General features: G+C 42.8%; 1 protein-coding gene across 1 annotated transcript in view; it reads right to left on the bottom strand.

Annotated features, from left to right (window-relative positions):
* Positions 1-19,762, bottom strand: part of SYCP2L (synaptonemal complex protein 2 like) — a 256,224-nt gene that overhangs the window by 212,727 nt on the left and 23,735 nt on the right. The window contains exons 4-5 of the mRNA XM_073632795.1: positions 13,286-13,387; positions 3,254-3,281 (exon numbers count right to left, since the gene is read on the bottom strand). Of these exons, the coding sequence (XP_073488896.1) occupies positions 3,254-3,281; positions 13,286-13,387 (130 nt within the window). The remainder of the gene's footprint in view (positions 1-3,253; positions 3,282-13,285; positions 13,388-19,762) is intronic.

The raw sequence follows: 19,762 nt of genomic DNA, 5'->3' as shown, positions 1-19,762 counted from the left end.
CATCTGCAGGCACTCGTGTTCCTCCAGTCCCTTGGTTCCTTCTGTCTACACTCTCAGCATGTCCAGGGTTGGCGATACAAGAGAGGCTGACCTCGTCATTTCAGACTCTGACCAGGTACGTGACACCGGGCCTAGGGCAGCACTTTGTAGGGGGGCAGCATGGAAAGAGTCCCCGCCGGCTTGCTCTGTTAGTGTAGCGCAAGACCGGGCTGAGAGGCAAACAAGTCTAGCGCCCCCATAAAGAGGTTGCACTGCTTCCAGGGGGGGCGCACCACTTCTAATTTTGACTGTCCTATCATCCCGAACCACAAGTTTTCTGCTGCAGCATTGGCATGGTTATATCTTCTTAGTCCTCTCCATAAAATTATCAGAAATTTGTGCTTAAAGTAGAACTATAGGCAACACTTTTTTTTTTTTCTAATTTTGGAAAGAGTAAGGGAGGGTTATAGCCCCTGTCAGTTTATTTTTTTACCATCCCTGTCCCATTACAGAGATTTCCCTTCACTTCCTGCCCCATAGCCAGGAAGTGAGAGGAAATCTATGTAAATTAAGGGAATCCATCTCCCCCCCTACCCTCAGAACTAGTGTCTCCACTCGAAAATTTCAGGGTGGGTATTAAACAGCAAGGGGTGTGGCCTTGACAGGAAGGGGTGGGCCATATTTCAATTAGGGGGTGCACGAGTTTAGTCAGGCCTAGGGCAGCACAAAACCTAAATACACTACTGAGGGGGGCAATACACAGTATTAAGAACTGGGCTATGTAAACTTTTGATCAGGGTCATTTGGGTAGTTTCTGTTGTGATTATGATTTAAAAACAGTAAACACAGTTGACTGATAATAAATGGCTTCAGCCAAACACCAACCATGAGTGAAAGAAAAGTTTTTGTGTTATTTATATTCTCAGAAAAACGGCCAAGAAATCATAAATTCTGCCATGGTATTAGCAAAACCGTACAGCTATTTACATTTAGCAGCAATGAGTGATTGTACTGTGTCTGTAAAGCGATGCGCAAACTGTTAGCGCTTTATAAATCCTGTATAATAATAAATTGCCAAACAAAGGTAGCAACTACAAAATTAAGTTTTAGTAATTTTAAAATTGAATATACCATATGCAAACACTAGTTATCAGATCAGTTTTCAGAGTACAGTATGTAGATAAAAAGATAAGGGACTTTAAATTTAGACATCCAGGAAAATTACGCATGGGCAGAAAAAACAATGAAAAAAAACACGATAACCAATTTACATTATATATATATATATATATATATATATATATATATATATATATATATATACACACATACACACACACAGTCACAATATCTCACAAAAGTGAGTACACCCCTCACATTTTTGTAAACATTTTGTTATATCTTTTTATGCGACAACACTGAAGAAATGACACTTTGCTACAATGTAAAATAGTGAGTGTACAGCTTGTTTAACAGTGTAAATTTGCTGTCCCCTCAAAATAGCACACAGCCATTAATGTCTAAACCACTGGCAACAAAAGTGAGTACACCCCTAAGTGAAAATGTCCAAATTGGGCCCAAAGTGTCAATATTTTGTGTGGCCACTATTATTTTCCAGCACTGCCTTAACCCTCTTAGGCATGGAGTTCACCAGAGCTTCACAGGTTGCCACTGAAGTCCTCTTCCACTCCTCCATGATGACATCACGGAGCTGGTGGATGTTAGAGACCATGCGCTCCTCCACCTTCTGTTTGAAGATGCCCCACAGATGCTCAATAGGGTTTAGGTCTGGAGACATGCTTGGCCTTTACTTTTACCCTCAGCTTCTTTAGCAAGGCAGTGGTCGTCTTGGAGGTGTGTTTGGGGTCGTTATGTTGGAACACTGCCCTGTGGCCGTCTCCGAAGGGATGGATCACGTTCTGCTTCAGTATGTCACAGTGCATGTTGACATTCATGGTTCCCTCCATGAACTGTAGCTCCCCAGTGCAGGCAGCACTCATGCAGCCTCAGACCATGACACTCCCACCACCATGCTTGACTGTAGGCAAGACACACTTGTCTTTGTACTCCTCACCTGGTTGCCACCACACACGCTTGACACCATCTAAACCAAATAAGTTTACCTTGGTCTCATCAGACCACAAGACATGGTTCCAGTAATCCATGTCTTTAGTCTGCTTGTCTTCAGCAAACTGTTTGCAGGATTTCTTGTGCATCATATTTAGAAGAGGCTTCCTTCTGGGATGACAGCCATGCAGACAAATTTGATACAGTGTGCAGCTTATGGTCTGAGCACTGACAGGCTGACCCCCCCCCCCACACCCCTTCAACCTCTGCAGCAATGCTGGCAGCACTCATACGTCTGTTTCCCAAAGACAAACTCTGGATACAACGCTGAGCACGTGCACTCAACTTCTTTGGTCGACCATGGCGAGGACTGTTCTGAGTGGAACCTGTCCTGTTTAAACTGCTGTATGGTCTTGGCAATCTTCTTATAGCCTAGGCCAGTGATGGCGAACCTTGGCACCCCAGATGTTTTGGAACTACATTTCCCATGATGCTCAACTACACTGAAGAGTGCATGAGCATCATGGGATATGTAGTTCCAAAACATCTGGGGTGCCAAGGTTCGCCATCACTGGCCTAGGCCATCTTTATGTAGAACAACAATTATTTTTTTCAGATCCTCAGAGAGTTCTTTGCCATGAGGTGCCATGTTGAACTTCCAGTGACCAGTATGAGAGAGTGAGAGCGATAACACCAAATTTAACACACCTGCTCCCCATTCACACCTGAGACCTTGTAACACTAACGAGTCACATGACCCCGGGGAAGGGAAAATGGCTGATTGGGCCCAATTTGGACATTTTCACTTAGGTGTGTACTCACTTTTGTTGCCAGCGGTTTAGACATGAATGGCTGTGTTTTAAGTTAATTTGAGGGGACAGCAAATTTACACTGTTATACAAGCTGTACACTCACTACTTTACATTGTAGAAAAGTGTCATTTCTTTAGTGTTGTCACAAGAAAAGATATAATAAAATATTTACAAAAATGTGAGGGGTGTATTCACTTTTGTGACATACTGTGTATATATAACTTCTTTTGGATTGTGGACAGGTATAATTTTTTGACTGATCAGACAACATTTTGTTGTTGTGATATATTCCCATGGGTAAACAATTACGAAATAAAAAATAAATAGGAATTAAATAAAAATTGCAATTTTAATGCGAAGAGCACCAAATATTGCAGTAGGCAAGAAATACTCACCATCTCTGCTGTTACTTCTGCAAATCACCTAACACAAAAAATATATATATATATAACTGAGAAACAATTTATGACTTCAAGTTGTCAAACGTCTATGTACAATATTTTCTGCACCAAAGTCTTATTTCAGAGAAAATATAAAAGTGGCCACTGGAATAATTGTTTGCTAGTATCATAAATCACAGGCTTGCTTGTAGCAGACTTCTGAAATATGAAGTTTGTGCTACTGGTCTTTTTCAGGAATTGACTGCACGACACCTAAAATTTCCTTTTGCTTGGTCTGAACAGGAAAAATAAACAAAAATGATCATAAAAGACACAGACACCAAGATAAATACAGAAAATGGGTAAGAGTATACTTTACTGGTGATTCCTGAAAGAGGTGACAAAAAAAAAAAAATCTAACTTAATTTTTTCTGACTCATCTCTAGAACAGCACTAAGTCCCGGTTCACACCAGTGCACTGTGCGATATCGCATGTGATTCGCACTGCAGTGTAATGCGATGTCTGTGCGATGCGATTTAAGCCATACAGATAGTATAGCTGAATTTGCATCGCATTAGGACCAAACTCGCGCAGGTCCCTTTTTTTGGTTCACACCCATGCGATCCAATTCATGTCCGAACTGACAGTTCGCACTGAGACATGCAAACTGGTGTCATTAACTTTCTATTGACACTCCCAGCAGTTTGCATTGTGCAGTGTGAACTGCCTTGCCAGTCAGGTGCGATGCGAGAACCCGCAGTGGATTCGCAGGGTTCACGCATCGCACTAGTGTGAACCGAGCCTATTATAAAACAAAAAAGGAAAATGAAAAGAACAACTTGGAGAACTTTATCTCCAAATGACAGACCCAGATTAGTTGGATTACATCCAGCTCATATTACCTGACAAATATGTAGATGCTGGACCACGTAGCTGCACAAATAATCAGCTGGTCTTTAGGCGACTTGAAAAAAAAAAAGAAAAAGACAGACACTAGCATCACAGGACTGGAACTTAAAAAGTTGCAAGGTCCTTGTCAGGGCATGTCTGAAAACTACCATGAAGAAGGTAAAGAGAAAAGTCCATGACATTAGATGTATGCCAGGAAGAAAAAGTCTACCAACCATTTAGACCGCTTTCACATTGGGGTGTTTTCCCAGGTGCTTTTGGGCTAAAAATAGTGCTTGTAAATCACCTGAAAAACACCTCTTCTGCAGTCCCAGCGTGAAAGCCCGAGTACTTTCACACTGGTGCGATGTGCTGGCAGGACGTTAAAAAAAGTCCTGCAAGCAGCATCTTTGGGGCAGTGAAGGAGCGCTGTATCCACCGCTCCTGCCCATTGAAATGAATGGGCAGTACTGCCGAAGCGTCTGCAAATCGCTTCGGCAGCGGCACTGCATGGGCGCATTCAATCATTTATTTGGCCGCTAGCGGGGGTTAAAAGTGCCCCGCTAGCTGCTGAATAGCGCCGCTAAAATGCCGCTAAAGCAGCTAGAGGCGTTTTACCGTCAACGCCCGCCCCAGTGTGAAAGCAACCTTATTCATAAAAGGTAACTTTTTTTTTAGATATACCGTTGCTGTATATTGTGTGGAATTTTTAAGATTTAAATGATGCAAACCGGTAAAGTTACTGACAGGTCACTTTAAGGAAGTTAGTACTCAAGCACTCCACTAATGTGGAGGTGCTAGTCAACCTCTAGTGCTTAAAGTAGAAGTAAACCTAGGATTTGAGCACTGGCACCTGAACAAAGATCTTTCTGACATCAAAGCGTCCAAAAGCAATATCAAGAGAAGAGAGGAAAAAACTAGGTTCTGAATAACCACACAGGGGTTATAAGAACCACTATGGCTTTCCCTGCAAGAATTTTCCGGATTACAAATGAAATAAGGAGAATGCTAGCAATCTACATTCTAACTAAAGCTCCACTACAACTGACAAAGTATACACTACCAGATAATGGCCCATAGGGTTGAGCAACAGATCTGCAGCTTTTCATTTCTCCTGGAGCTGAAAAGGGCTACCAAGGGAAAGACTTGTTTTGTCTTCTAGGGACCACTCCAATTGGTCCAGAATGTTCCTGCTTAGAGCATCTAGACAAAAATTTGAAGGCTCCTGCCAAAGAATTGCGGCTATACAGAGTAAGTTGGTCTCTGCCCATAACAGAAGTCAGAAGGACAGAGTAAGCTCTGGCCTGTAGTAACACGGTTTTCCTGATGGGTAATGTTCAATGCACTCTCACCCACCATAACAGCAAATCTTAAAAATAGGACTGGTATGATCAGGAACAGATAATTGATCTGTTTTACATTTCATTATCATAAATCACACAATCAATTGATATTTCCCCAAGGCTTCTTAATTAGGAAAAGCTGAGAAATAAAAATTCAATCCTATTTTTGCTACTGGAACATCCTTGAAAATCTCCTTAATGAACTGAAACAGACAAGCGTAAGCAAGTTGACATAAAAAATGTTGGACTGGGGACAGAAAAAAAAAAAATCCAAGAATTATCCTATTTGGAAGATGCTGGCTGACTAGAGTTCCGGGAAATGATTTTCTTAATTGGCTAAAAATTCCTGTTAGCTGCCCTCCTACACTTTTGCCTGGTCTCAATTTGTCCTAAAATTAGATGGTTGAACTAGAATGAAAAAACGGGATCTGGCACACTAGGTTATATAGACTGATATATGCCAACCTCCTTGTGTGGCTCTTGACTTAGTTACATAGTGAGTTCAGCATGAAAAAAGACAAGTCCATCTAGTTTAAGAAAACAAAAAAAAAAAAAAACTAAAACTAAAAACAAACATACAATCCCACATATTCTTTGCAAAGGAAAACTGGAGTTAGACTTACCGGTAACTCCTTTTCCATTGGTCTTCCAGGACAGCCCTTGAGAGATGGAGTCCCTCCCATCGACCCAGGAAACACATTGCCACAGTTCAAAAGATGGTCCCTCGGGTCCCTGGTCAGTCATTTACCAAGAACCGAAGGATGGAACTGAAAAATATAACCATAAACGGGCAATAACGTTAGTACATCAACATAATCAAAAAAAGGGTGGGATCATGCTGTCCTGGAAGACCACTGGAAAAAGGAGTTACCGGTAAGTCTAACTCCAGTTTTCCCCAGTTGTCTTCCAGGACAGCCCTTAAGAGGATCCCCAAGTACTCACCAGATTGGGCGGGGGGGGGGGGGGGACCACGGCTTGGAGGACTTTCCTCCCAAAAGCCTGATCCTGACTGGACATTAAGTCTAGTCGATAATGCCTTGTAAAGGTGGAGAAGCTTGACCATGTGGCTGCTTTACATATTTGCTCCGGGGTGGCACCAGCTCTTTCTGCCCAGGATCCCGACAATGCCCTTGTGGAGTGGGCTTTAATACCCCCAGGAGGATCTTTGTTTATTGTCTTATACCCCTCTGCTATAACTAGCCCAATCCATCTAGCTATGGTGACTTTAGAAGCTTTTTGCCCCTTACATTGTCCAGAAAAAAGAACAAAAAGTGAATCTGAAATTCTGAATGGACTGGTTACCCTTAGATTTTCTAGGATACACCTCCTCACATCTAATAAATCAAAGTGTTTTTCTTTCTCGTTTGAAGCATTCTGACAGAAAGAAGGGAGGACAATATCTTGTGACCTATGGAAACTAGATGCCACCTTTGGTAAGAACCCAGGGTCCGCCTTTAGGATGACTCTGTCCTCTAGAATCTTGAGGAATGACTCTCTGATAGAGAGGGCTTGGTTTTCACTAACCCTATGGGCTGAAGTGATTGCCACAAGTAGTACTGTCTTGAATGTAATCAGTCTTAGAGAGGCCTCTGAGATAGGTTCAAAAGGTGACCCCCAAAAGACCTTTAGAACGATTGATAGATCCCAGGATGGAGCTATATTAACTCTGACTGGTTTGGGTCTGGAGATTGCCTTACAGAACCTAGCGATGAAAGGATCTTCCTGTAACCTTTTCTCTAAGTACACACTTAAGGCAGCAATCTGCACCTTAATAGTACTAGGAGTTAGTCCCTTGTCTATCCCCTCTTGTTGGATACTTGTTGTATCCATGTTTACCTCACCTCGGCTAGTCAGCCAGCTGTTAAATATTCTCCAGACTTTCCTGTAAATAGCTCGGGTGACCGGTTTTTGACTCTGTAGCAAGGTCTGAATCATTCTTTCAGTCGGGCCTTTGCCCCTCAATATTTCTTCCTCAGTAACCATGCTGAGAGGTTCAGCATGGTTACTTGCGGATGAAAAAGAGGTGCCTGAGACAGAAGTTCTTGTCTGCAGGGAAGTCTCAGGGGAGGTTGGTCTGTCAACCGCAGCAACGTTGTGAACCATGGTCTCTTGGGCCAAAACGGTGCTACGAAGATTAAACACGTTTCTTCCGCTAGAAACTTCGCTAGAACCCTCGGGATAAGGGTGAAGCGGAGGAAATGCATACGCCAAGCTGAAGGTCCATGGAGTCTGTAAGGCGTCTACTGCCAAGGGCTGATCTCCTGGGTATAGTGAGCAAAAATTGGGAACTTTTGCATTCTCTTTGTTTGCAAATAGGTCCACTACTGGTTTTCCCCAGTAAGCTGCTATGTAGTTGAACACTTCCGGGTGTAGAGACCATTCTTGATTCGAAACTCGTTGTCAACTCTGCAGTGTTGTTCAGCTCCCCTTTCAGGTGTATTGCAGAGATGGATGCTAGATTGGATTCTGCCCATTGATTAATTTGACTGGCCACCAACATTAGTCGAGGACTTCTGGTGCCTCCTTGCTTGTTTATATAAGCCACAGCCGTCATATTGTCTGATTGGACTTGTAGATGGTGACCAGGGGCGTTGCTAGGTATGCAAAAGATCTGGGGCTAGAACCCATAGCAGCGGTCACTAACCTTTTTGCATGCCCACGTGGGGGCGGGACCGGTGCTAAGCAATTTTTTGCGGGCGATGGCTGGTGTTGGCACTTCAATCATTGTGGCACCATGGTTGATATGGTGTCAGGGTGATTGAAGTGCATTATTTCTATTATTACATTCCAATATATAATGAAGTGGTTCATCTCACCATAATGCAGAATCAGTGGGAGCTCTGGGCGTGTCACTTGCCACATCTCCTGCCACCAGATGCAGTGTGTTACTTGCCACTGTCACCTGCCACCAGATGTTGATTGTCATTTGCCATGTCGCCTGTGGCACCAGATGTGGATTGTCACTTGCCACTTTCACCTGGCAGCAGATGTGGATTGCCACTTGCCACGTCACCTGCCACCATTTGCAGATTGTCACTTTCCACGTCTCCTTCCACCATTTGCAGATTGTCACTTGCTACGTCACCTGCCACCATTTGCAGATTGTCACTTTCCACATAACCTGGCACCATTTGCAGATTGCCACATCTCCTGCCACCATTTGCAGATTGACACTTGCCATGTCACCGGCCACCAGATGTGGGTTGTCACTTGCCAACTGAAGTGGATTGTCACTTCCCATGCCAGCCAATGCCACCAAATGTGCATTGACGCTGCATTGGTGGCAGGCTGGCAGCACTGGTCCATTTAGTGAGAGCAGGAGTGCAGTGATGCGGGGCGGGCAGTGAGAGATGATGTCATCTTGCTGCTCCCCGCCGCACCTCCGACATTGAAGCAAGGGGGTCCGGCTGCAAAGTGGAGCTCCACCGATGACCGGAAGCACGTGACCTGCACTCCACCGTGCTGTAAGGGTGGAAGAGCGCTGATGTGTGGCGGGCAGTGAGAGATGATGTCATCTCTCTGCTGCTCGCAGCACCTCATTCCCAAATTGAAGAGGCCCGGCTGTGAAGAGCGCTGCTGTGGAGCGGGCGGAGAGAGATGTCATCTCTGCTCGTCCCCCCACTTGCTTCTCTCCTCTCCTCAGCCTCTCTCATGCAGCCAGCTCGCCTGCCACAGCAGCCACAACCCACTAGTTAGGCAGGGACCCTGTGGCAAGAGACTCGGGGCTATGGGCCCCAGATTCGGGGCTATAGCCCCAATAGCCACCCCCTAGCAACGCCCCTGATGGTGACCCTGTATTGTGTTCTGAAAGGCTAGTAGAGCTCTGAGGATAGCTGTTAGCTCCTTCCAATTGGACGAGAGAAGTTTCTCCTCTGACATCCACCTGCCCTGGGCCCAGCCTGAGTTGAGATGGGCTCCCCAACCCCAGCTGCTCGCATCCGTAGTTAGTATGGAGAGATCCAGAGAACCCCTTTGTTTAAATTCTCTGTGTCCTTCCACCACCAGAGGGAGCATTTTACTTTGGTGGGGATTGAAATCTCTTCTTCCAGATCCCTGTCTTAACTTTTCCAACAAGAACCTCTAAAGGTCTCTTTGGTGGAACCTGGCCCATTGTACGGCCGGAATGGCTGCTGTCATAAGTCCTAAGACTGACATCACCTCCCTCACTGTACATTTGGTGCTGCTTTGAAGAAAATACATTTCCTACCATAGATTCAATATCTTTTCTCCTGACAGGATTATTCTTTGCTCTACCGACAGGATCTTGTACCCTAAATACAGAATTTCCTGTGTTGGGGTAGTTTTGGACTTTTCCAGAATGCTTATCCACCCAATTGACTCAGGCTGAGCTGAGTTAACTCTAAGTCCTGACAAAGTTGTTTCTCCAAGTGGGCCGTGAGGAGCAAGTCGTCTAGATATTGAATGATCGAGACTGACTGAAGTCTTAACGGAACTAGTGCCTCCCCGAGAACCTTGGTAAAGATTCTCGGGGAGGATGACAGTCCGAATGGAAGTGCTCTGCTCTGAAAATGATACATTTTTGTGTCTATCTGAATCGCCATCCGAAGAAATTTCTGGCATTCCTTCCTTATTGGGATATGGAGATAAGCATCCCTTAAATCCAGGGTAACCATAAACACCTCTTTTTAGAGGAGATTTCGTATTGAATAAATGGACTCCATCCGAAATTTTTTGTAACGGATGGAGAGGTTCAGAGGTCGGAGGTTCATTATTAGTCTGAACTTTCCTGATGGCTTTTTCACCACAAAGACGTGCGAGTAAAAACCGTCCCCCTGTTCCTGAATAGGGACTGGTGTCAATACCCCTTGATCCACCATTTCCCCTATTAGCAAAGGTAAGGCCTTGGCCTTTTCTGAGTGTCTTGGAAGTTTTGTTACAAGAAACTTTGAGGGTGGATCGCTGTGAAATTCCAGCGCATACCCTCTTTTTATAATGTTTAAGACAAACTCGTTTGAGGTTATCTTTTCCCACTGCGGGAGAAAATACATTATCCTTCCTCCCACAGGGACCCTGATGTCACTGGGGTTTAGGGTTTTGATTGGGGCGGTTAAAAAGTATGCCCCCATTTCCTTTCCCTTTTTGTCCTGTCCAGTGTTTTTTGGGTTTGAACTCCTTCTCTGACTTGGAGGGTTCCTTTGAGGGACGAAAAAATTTTCTCTGAAAATTTTTCTTTTTAGTGGGAAAGGTTTTCTTTTTATCCGCCATTCTTTCTAAGGCAGTATCTAATTCAGGCCCGAAGACTAAGTCTCCTGTAAAAGGTTGCAACAGAAATCGCCGCAGTTTTAGCCATAAATTTTACGGAATCAGTAGAAGCATCAGGGATGAAACTTGTGGCCTTGAAAAGCATAGGGAATGTTTTCAAGAGCTCCCCCCTAGGCGTGCCTTCTTTTAGGTGTTCTTCTAGTTGAGATAACCAGAACTCCAGATTTCTAACCACACATGAAGTGGCTAGAGCTGGTTTTTAGCCTGCCATAGAAGCATCCCAGGCCCTCTTTAAGACTACGTCTGTTCTCCTGTCCACTGGGTCCTTTAAATGACCCATATCCTCAAAAGCAAGGTCAGAGGGATGGGAGATGGGAGGGACTCCATCTCTCAAGGGCTGTCCTGGAAGACAACTGGGGAAATTGTTGTTTGTTTTTTGCAAGGTTATTTGTGTTGTCACCAGATCTATCCAATGCCTCATTGTGGATACGAATCAAAAGGGAATTTTAAAGTGTCAATTTTGAAGACTATCACCTTTATTGAACGTGTTCTCTTGAAACAGTTAACTAAAACCACAGAATGGTCAGTCAGACAGATTTTGTAATTTCTGTATCCATCAAGAAATTATATGCTGTAAGTAACTGCTTTAATGAGAGCCAGCAGAAAGGATGAAACATTTTCTCAAGGTAAACCACCTCTATAATAAAGTCAAACTATTCTAGCCATAACGTAGGCATCCAGACGGAGCCCCCAGAACCTACTGTGGGTTTGAAGGGCAGCACGATTCATGGTGCAAGTCAGGTTTCTTTGAAACTTTAGATGGAGATGAGCTGAATTTTAAAACAGGGCCCACGACACTTCTGGCCCCCTCTTAAGCAAAATTTGTGCTAGAAAGACATTTTCTCTTGAACACTAAATTCATACTTAGTAATGTCAGGGAGATTATATTGTATAGGTATAACTGATCCAAAGAAAGAGAAAGGAGCGCCACCACCAAAGTGTAGAAATTTTAATAAAATTGACTCACATCGTGAAATAGCTGAGAACATGTAACATCCTCCAATCCTGACTGCAGAGCTTAGCAGGGTCACGGCCAGGAATAGCAAGGCTGCACCTGCTCTGACGGCGCTTTCCATCTCTGCTGCCTCCTGCACTGCTCGGGTCTCTTCAACAGAATTTCACTGGTGACTCTGCACAAGATCTGCGGCACACTTTCAGGCGCAGCCCTGCTATTTCGGGCCGTGACCCTACAGAGCTCTGTAGTCAGGATCGGAGGATGTTACTTGTTCTTAACTAATTCACAGTGCCAGTCCATTTTAATAAAATGTCTACACTTAGGAGGTGGCGCTCCTTATATATATATATATATATATATATATATATATATATATATATATATATATATATATATATATATATATATATATATATATATGTGCTGTTACTGATTAAAATTTTCGTGTTCGATTAGTGGTTTTTTGTTAATCGATTAATCTACTAATTTCAATTAATTATAACGCACATACAGATCCAACTACTTTTAGCTGATCTCCTTGCATTTCAACTATGCATTAGTCAGTGGTAAATGCGGTATACTCTATATACAATCACCCGACACTAGTTAGTTTCCACAATCCATGACTTAACACTTTAAAAAAAAAAACTTTTTAAAAAAATTTTTAAGGAGTCTTTTAATGTTAAATTTGTTTTTAGGGTGGACCTCCACTTTAACAAGACATTTTCAAACTTGCAGCTCAATTGCTTGCTATCTGGGTAATGCCTCCGATGGGTATACCAGTCCTGTTGACAACTATCTAAAATGGGAATGCCATTTCACTTCCCGTTGTGCCTCTGGGACAGGAAGTTAAATAAAAGCTCCACACTGGGATGCACAAGGCAAAGCCTAAACCGAGAGGTGTTTTCTCTCTGCATGAGCTAATCTAAAACTAAAATACAGATTCTAGCTGTTTATATACTTTAAATCACCACGATTCCTCCTCCACAATTGACCTGTCCAGTACAGACAACACACTCACCTTCATAATACCTTCCAATGCTCGTTTATTTCCAGCAAGGATCACGTATCATCAGCATGGGGCGTGTCCGGCCAATCACAAAAATGGCTCGCAGCCACACCTCTGCAATTCACGGACACGCCCACTCGGTTGAAGCCTTTCAGGCCATGATTGGATCGGTCAGGCGCCTGCTATATTCCATTACTTTACCATTGTCCAGCGTGGGCACCGTCAATGACTGGGGAAGGAAGGAACTCCCTGAAGACCCGGAAGCCAGCGGAGAGGTGAGTACCAATCAAAATAATTTTGATTGATCAAAAAAAAATTTAGATTTTTGTGAAACACAAAATCACAATAACCAGTCCCAAGGTAACAGGATGTGGGTTTATTATATAAGGGGTTGTAGAGCTAGGAAAAACTAAAATTGATGAAGTTAAAGAAAATATAGTGCAGTGATTTAGAGGACTTCAAAACAGCAAATAAACCGTATATAGTTCATAACCATAGTTTTAACGTGTACAGCAATTCTATTTTAAACTATTTAAAAAGTTAAAAAAAGTTCTGTATCATAACATACCACAGCAGTGTCGTAAAATTCTTCCACGAGTTCAGGAACCAACAAGCTAGTCTCATCCCATATCTTCAAAAACTCCAAGGTTCTCTCAAACCAAAGGACCATGTAACAGAACAAAAAAACATGCAGAATACTCAGATTTGTATTAAAACAAGTGATATGTCTAGGCCTCGTTAACAGTGGCAGTGGAGTGTACTGCGCCTTCTGAAAAGTGATCTTTATTTTAGAGATCCCATTTTAGAACTCTATCCTTTTATTTTGCTTTGCGGGTGTTCAGGAGTTTTTTTTTTCCCCTAGTTACAGTGCAGTCTTCATGGCTTCAATGAGAGTTTTGGGCAGGCAGAACCATCTTAAAAACATGACACACTGAGTAAAATTTGCAGTATCGCAAAGAAATGCACTGCAGCCTTGGCAAATAGTACAGACCTGGGCAGTCACGTTGCCTTCAGCTACCGTTCACATTGGGCCAATTTGGCATGCGATTTGACATGTCAAATCAGCGGCTATTGCCGGTAATGGCACCATCCAAATTGGTGCGGCCCCGTACTGATAACCCACAAGTAGTTCCTGTACTACTTTTGGCGACTTCAGGGGCGATTTGAATAGACATCTGTGCATGAACCCGCACAGATGTCAGTCAAATTACCCCCCAAGTCGGACTGCATTGTCGGTTTGAAAGCGTGTGAGTTCAGCTGAACTTAAACGATTTCTAACCCACAGCAGTGTGAACCTGGGCTAAAGGTAGGTATTTAGGAGGTGGTAAAGATGTGGATCTGTTTTCACCTCCCACTTAGGCCTGTGTGAACTCAGCCTTAGTAATTTCAAACACCTGCCTTATGCTATTAGCTTTGATAGTATGTGCAGTGCCTTGAAAAAGTACTCATACCCCTTGAAATTTCCCACATTTTGTCAGGATACAACCAAAAACGTAAAACGCATTTTATTGAGATTTTATGTGATAGACCAACACAAAGTGGCATATAATTGTGAAGTGGAAGAAAAATGATAAATGGTTTGCAACATTTTTCACAACTAAAGATGTGAAAAGTGTGGCGTGCATTTGTTTCAGCGTCCTTGAGTCAATACTTTGGAAACCACTTTTCACTGCAATTACAGCTGCAAGTCTTTTTGGGGATGTCTCTACTAGCTTTGCACATCTAGAGAGTGACATTTTCGCCCATTCTTCTTTGCAAAATAGCTCATGCTCAGTCAGATTGGATAGAGAGCATCTGTGAACAGCAATTTTCAAGTCTTGCCACATATTTTCAATTGGATTTAGGTCTGGACTTTGACTGGGCCATTCTAACACATGAATATGCTTTGATCTACAGTGTATCCAGAAAGTATTCACAGCGCTTCACTTTTTGTTATGTTACAGCATTATTCCAAATGGATTAAATTCATCATTTTCCTCAAAATTCTACAAACAAAACAATACCGCATAATGACAATGTGAAAGAAGTTTGAAATCTTTGCAATTAAAAAAAAAAAAAAAAACACACATATGTACATAAGTATTCACAGTCTGCCATGACACTCAAAATTGAGCTCAGATGCATCCTGTTTCCACTGATCATCCTTGAGACGTTTCTATAACTTGATTGGAGTCTACCTGTGGTAAATTCAGTTGATTGGACAGGATTAGGAAAGGCACACACCTGTCCATAAAAGGTCCCACAGTTTACAGTGCCTGTCAGAGCACAAACCAAGCCATGAAGTCCAAGGAATTGTCTATAGACATCCGAGACAGGAATGTATAGGAGGTACAGATCTGGGGAAGGGTACAGAAACATTTCTGCAGTATTGAAGGTCCCATCAAGTACAGTGGTAGAAATTTGGAACCACCAGGACTCTTCCTAGAACTAAGTGATCGGGGGAGAAGGGTCTTTGTCAGGGAGATGATCAAGAACCTGATGTTCACTCTGATAGAGCTCCAGAGAGGAGAACCTTCCAAAAGAACAACCATCTCTGCAACACTCCAAGAATCAGGCCTCTATGGTAGAGTGGCCAGACAGAAGCCTCTCCTCTGTAAAAGGCACACGACAGCCTACCTGGAGTTTGCCAAAAGGCTCCTAAAGGACTCTCAGACAATGAGAAATAAAATTCTCGGGTCTGATTAAACAAAGATTGAACTCTTTGGCCTGAATGGCAAGCATCATGTCTGGAGGAAAGCAGGCACCGCTCATCACCTGGTCAATACCATCCCTACAGTGAAGCATGGTGGCAGCAGCATCATGCTGTGGGGATGTTTTTTAGCGGTAGGAACTGGGAGACTAGTCAGGAGGAAAAGATAAATGCAGCAATGTACAAAGACATCCTTAATGAAAACCTGCTCCAAAGCGCTCTGGGCCTCAGACCAGCGCTCTGGGCCTCAGACTGGGGCGAAGGATCATCTTCCAACCGGACAACGACCCTAAGCACACAACCAAGATAACAAAGGACAGGTTCCGGGACAACTCTGAATGTCCTCGAGTGGCCCAACCAGAGCCCAGACTTGAACCCAATTAAACATCTCTGTAGAAATATAAAAATGGCTGTGCACCGACGCTCCCCATCCAACCTAATGGAGCTTGAGAGGTCCTGCAAAGACGAATGGGAGAAACTGCCCAAAAATAGGTGTGCCAAGCTTGTAGCATCATACTCAAAGGCAACGGCTGTGAATCTTTATGTACCTGTGATTTTTTTTATTTTTAATAAATTTGTAAAGATTTCAAACAAACATTTCACGTTTTCATTATGGGGTATTGTTTGTAAAATTTTGAGGAAAACAATGAATTTAATCCATTTTGGAATAAGGCTGTAACATACCAAAATGTGGAAAAAGTGAAGCACTGTGAATACGTTCTGGATGCACTGTAAACCATTCCATTGTAGCTTTGGCTGTATGTTTAGGGTCATTGTCCTGTGGGAAGGTGACCCTCCTTCCCAGTCTCAAGTCTTTTGAAGACTCTAACAGGTTTTCTTCTAAGATTGAAGAAGGGACCACCACAGCCCATCTGGTCATAGACTGTCACTACTGTCATCCTGTGAGTTGAACCTGTCAATGATTTTACATGTTTTATACTTATTAAACTGTGCTACGCCATTGGTCGCCTGGCGCCTCTCTCCCCTTCTCTTCTGTTTCAGTGTGGGTTCGCAGACCCCTGTGCAGGCTACCCAAATTCCATTAGAGACCACAGTTTTTTTGGACTGATTTTTTAGTTATTTTATCCAGACTAAGCACCTGAGAGATATTTTTTTTGCATATTTGTACACCCACATGTAGATATAATACATTTATATTTTGGTCATTTAACACTGGACAGCCCAGGGCAGGGCTGAAAATATTTGTTTCTTCTAAAATTGCCCTGTATTTGGCTCCATCTATTTTCCCATCAAATCTGATCAGCTTCCCTGTTCCTGCTGAAGAAAAGAATTCCCACAACATGATGCTGCCACCACCATGTTTCAGGGTGGGTATGGTGTGTTCAGGGTGATGTGCAATGTTAGTTTTCCGCCACACATAGCGTTTTGCTTTTAGGCAAAAAAGTTAACTTTTGGTTTCATCTGACCAGAACACCTCTTTCCACATGTTTGCTGCGTCCTCCACACGGCTTCTCGCATACTGCAAACAGGACTTTTTATGGCTTTCTTCCAACAATGGCTTTTTTCTTGCCACTCCTCCATAAAGGCGAGATTTGTGGAGTGCACGACTAATAGTTGTCCTGTGGACAGATTCTCCCACCTGAGCTATGGATCTCTGCAGCTCCAGAGTTACCATGGGCCTCTTAGCTGCTTCTCTGATTAATGCTCTCCTTCCCGGCCTGTCAGTTTAGGTGGACAGCCATGTCTTGGTAGGTTTGCAGTTGTGCCATACTCTTTCCATTTTCAGATGATGGATTGAACAGTGCTCCGTGAGCTGTTCAAAGCTTGAGATATTGTTTTATAACCTAACACTGCTTTAAAACTTCTCCACAACATTATCCCTGACCTGCCTGGTGTCTTCCTTGGCCTTCATGATGCCGTTTGTTCACTAAGGTTCTCTAACAAACCTCTGAGGGCTTCACAGAACAGCTATATTTATACTGAGATAAAATGACACACAGGTGGACTCTATTTACTAATTAGGTGACTTCTGAAGGCAATTGGTTCCACTATATTTTAGTTAAGGGTATCAGAGTAAAGGGGGCTGAATAAAATGCACGCACTACTTTTCAGATGTTTGTAAAAGAAAACCTTTTTTCGCTTTTCTTCCACTTCAAATATATGCGCCCCTTTGCGTTTATCACATAAAATCTCAATCAAATACATTTATGTTTTTGGTTGAAACATGACAAAATGTGGAACATTTTAGGGGGTATGAATACTTTTTCAAGGCACTGTAAGAATTGCAGAGCATACAGTCATGTCTATCACTAATTGAGATTAAAGAAAGTTACAGGTAAATAAAACAATTTAAAATGAAAATCTACTTAAATATTAAGTGAAAAGAAAAGCACAAAATCAAAAAATAGTACCATCCTAGGTTTTCTGCAGGGATAGTTTTGTAAATGCTGTGTCCAAACAAGGTACAAAGTACCATTGTTATTGTTCTTTAACCCTTTCACTGCCAGAGAAGTTTTTGGAACACATTTAAAAAAAAATAATTTTAGGAAGATTGCATAAACTCCCCTAACATCATATATTTTTTTAAAGCAGACACCATAGATAATATAATAGTGGTAGTTCCAGTCCTTTTTGTAACATGATATTACCACAAAAGTCTAGAAAATGCAAAACATGTCATTAAAAAAAAAAAAAATTGCGATGCTTTAAAAGCCCCCTACAGTTCATCAGTTTTGCATTATGGAGGAGGTCTGGTGCCAGAGTTATTGCTCTCACTTAGGCGTGCACTGCAATATGTAACGTGTATTGCAAAAAAAATTTTCATGCATAGGCGCCCCTAACGCATGTGATGATTTTTTGGTGATAGGATTTCTCTCCTGGGCCCGCAGATGGGCAAGCAGAGCCTGGGATACATGGTGCAGGTGTGTAGAATCAATCTGGCTTCCATCTAACAGACAGAAGTCGGTTTGTCAGATAGATATATACATACTCCAGGTGGCTGCGGCCAAACATCCCCCCGCTCTCAGATCCGTACAACGTAGCAAAAGGGTCAAAAGAGAATTAAGAATGAAAGCAAATACTTTTTTTCCCCATTGTGGATTGAGTATAACACCTGTCAGGTTTTTTTTACTCTCTGTGCCCTGATGGGGAGATTTCCTTTCTCTTCCCGCCCCATTGCAAAAACAGGAAGTGAGAAGAAATTCCTCTAAAGTGAGGGAATGCCTTGGGAAACATGTTTCCCCAATGAAAGATTTCTCCTCTATTCCTACTCTAGTGACAGCCCAAAATTTGTGATTTGGGGTGAATCTCCCTAACAGGAACATAGCAATAAAAACCTAAAGTGTTTGAATCTATCTAAAAAACAGAGTAAAGGCCCATACACACAATCAGACTTTTTGACAACAAACATGCAAATTAGCTGTTTTGGAGCAACAGCCGACCGTGTGTACGCTCCATCGGACAAACTTTTTCTGTTTCCATCGGACTTTTGTTGGCTGTGCGAACGCACAAACTTTCCGGCAACAAAAGTCAGATGGAGCAAAATTCCACAAAACCATCTGACTTTTGTACAAACTACAGTACGCAGCCGCGAGAATCTGGTTCTCGGCGTCAGGGTACTGTACATCTCGTACTGGCTGCAATAGGAAAAACACATTTTCCTACTGCAGCGGGTGCGAGAAGGAATTCCCCTCTGGGGGAATACCAGGCCCTTTGGTCTGGTATGGATTCTAAGGGGAACCCCCTACGCCGAATAAACGGCGTGGCCTGGGACTGTGACGTCATAAGGGGCGGGGTCACCGCCTATATAAGTCATTGCGCAGCGCTCACACAGCATTACAGCGGGAGAGAGTGTCATGTATCTAATTTTTAGGGACTCATTAATGACGGGAATAGTACCGCTGGATTGGCGCAGGGCGAACGTGGTGCCTATATTTAAAAAGGGATCAAAGTCTTTACCAAGTAACTATAGACCTGTTAGTTTAACTTCTATAGTCGGGAAGATACTGGAGCGTTTAATAAAAGACCACATAGACGAGTTCTTGCTGGAAAAAAACATTTTAAGCAACAGACAGCATGGGTTCATGACAGACAGAAGTTGTCAGACAAACCTGATTTCTTTTTATGAAGAGGTAAGTAAAACCTTGGACAGAGGGGTGGCTGTGGACGTGGTTTATTTGGATTTTGCAAAAGCGTTTGATACAGTTCCGCACACACGGCTCATGTGTAAGTTAAAGTCTACAGGCTTGGAAATATCAGTTTGTAAATGGATAGAAAACTGGCTAAAAGACAGAATTCAGAGAGTAGTGGTTAATGATTCTTACTCTGAATGGTCTAAGGTTATCAGTGGTGTACCCCAAGGTTCAGTGCTGGGACCCTTACTCTTTAATATCTTTA

The sequence above is a fragment of the Aquarana catesbeiana genome, linkage group LG05 (genome assembly GCF_042186555.1).
Source record: "Aquarana catesbeiana isolate 2022-GZ linkage group LG05, ASM4218655v1, whole genome shotgun sequence".
Taxonomy (NCBI): domain Eukaryota; kingdom Metazoa; phylum Chordata; class Amphibia; order Anura; family Ranidae; genus Aquarana; species Aquarana catesbeiana.
This window is presented reverse-complemented; position numbering and strand designations above follow the sequence as displayed.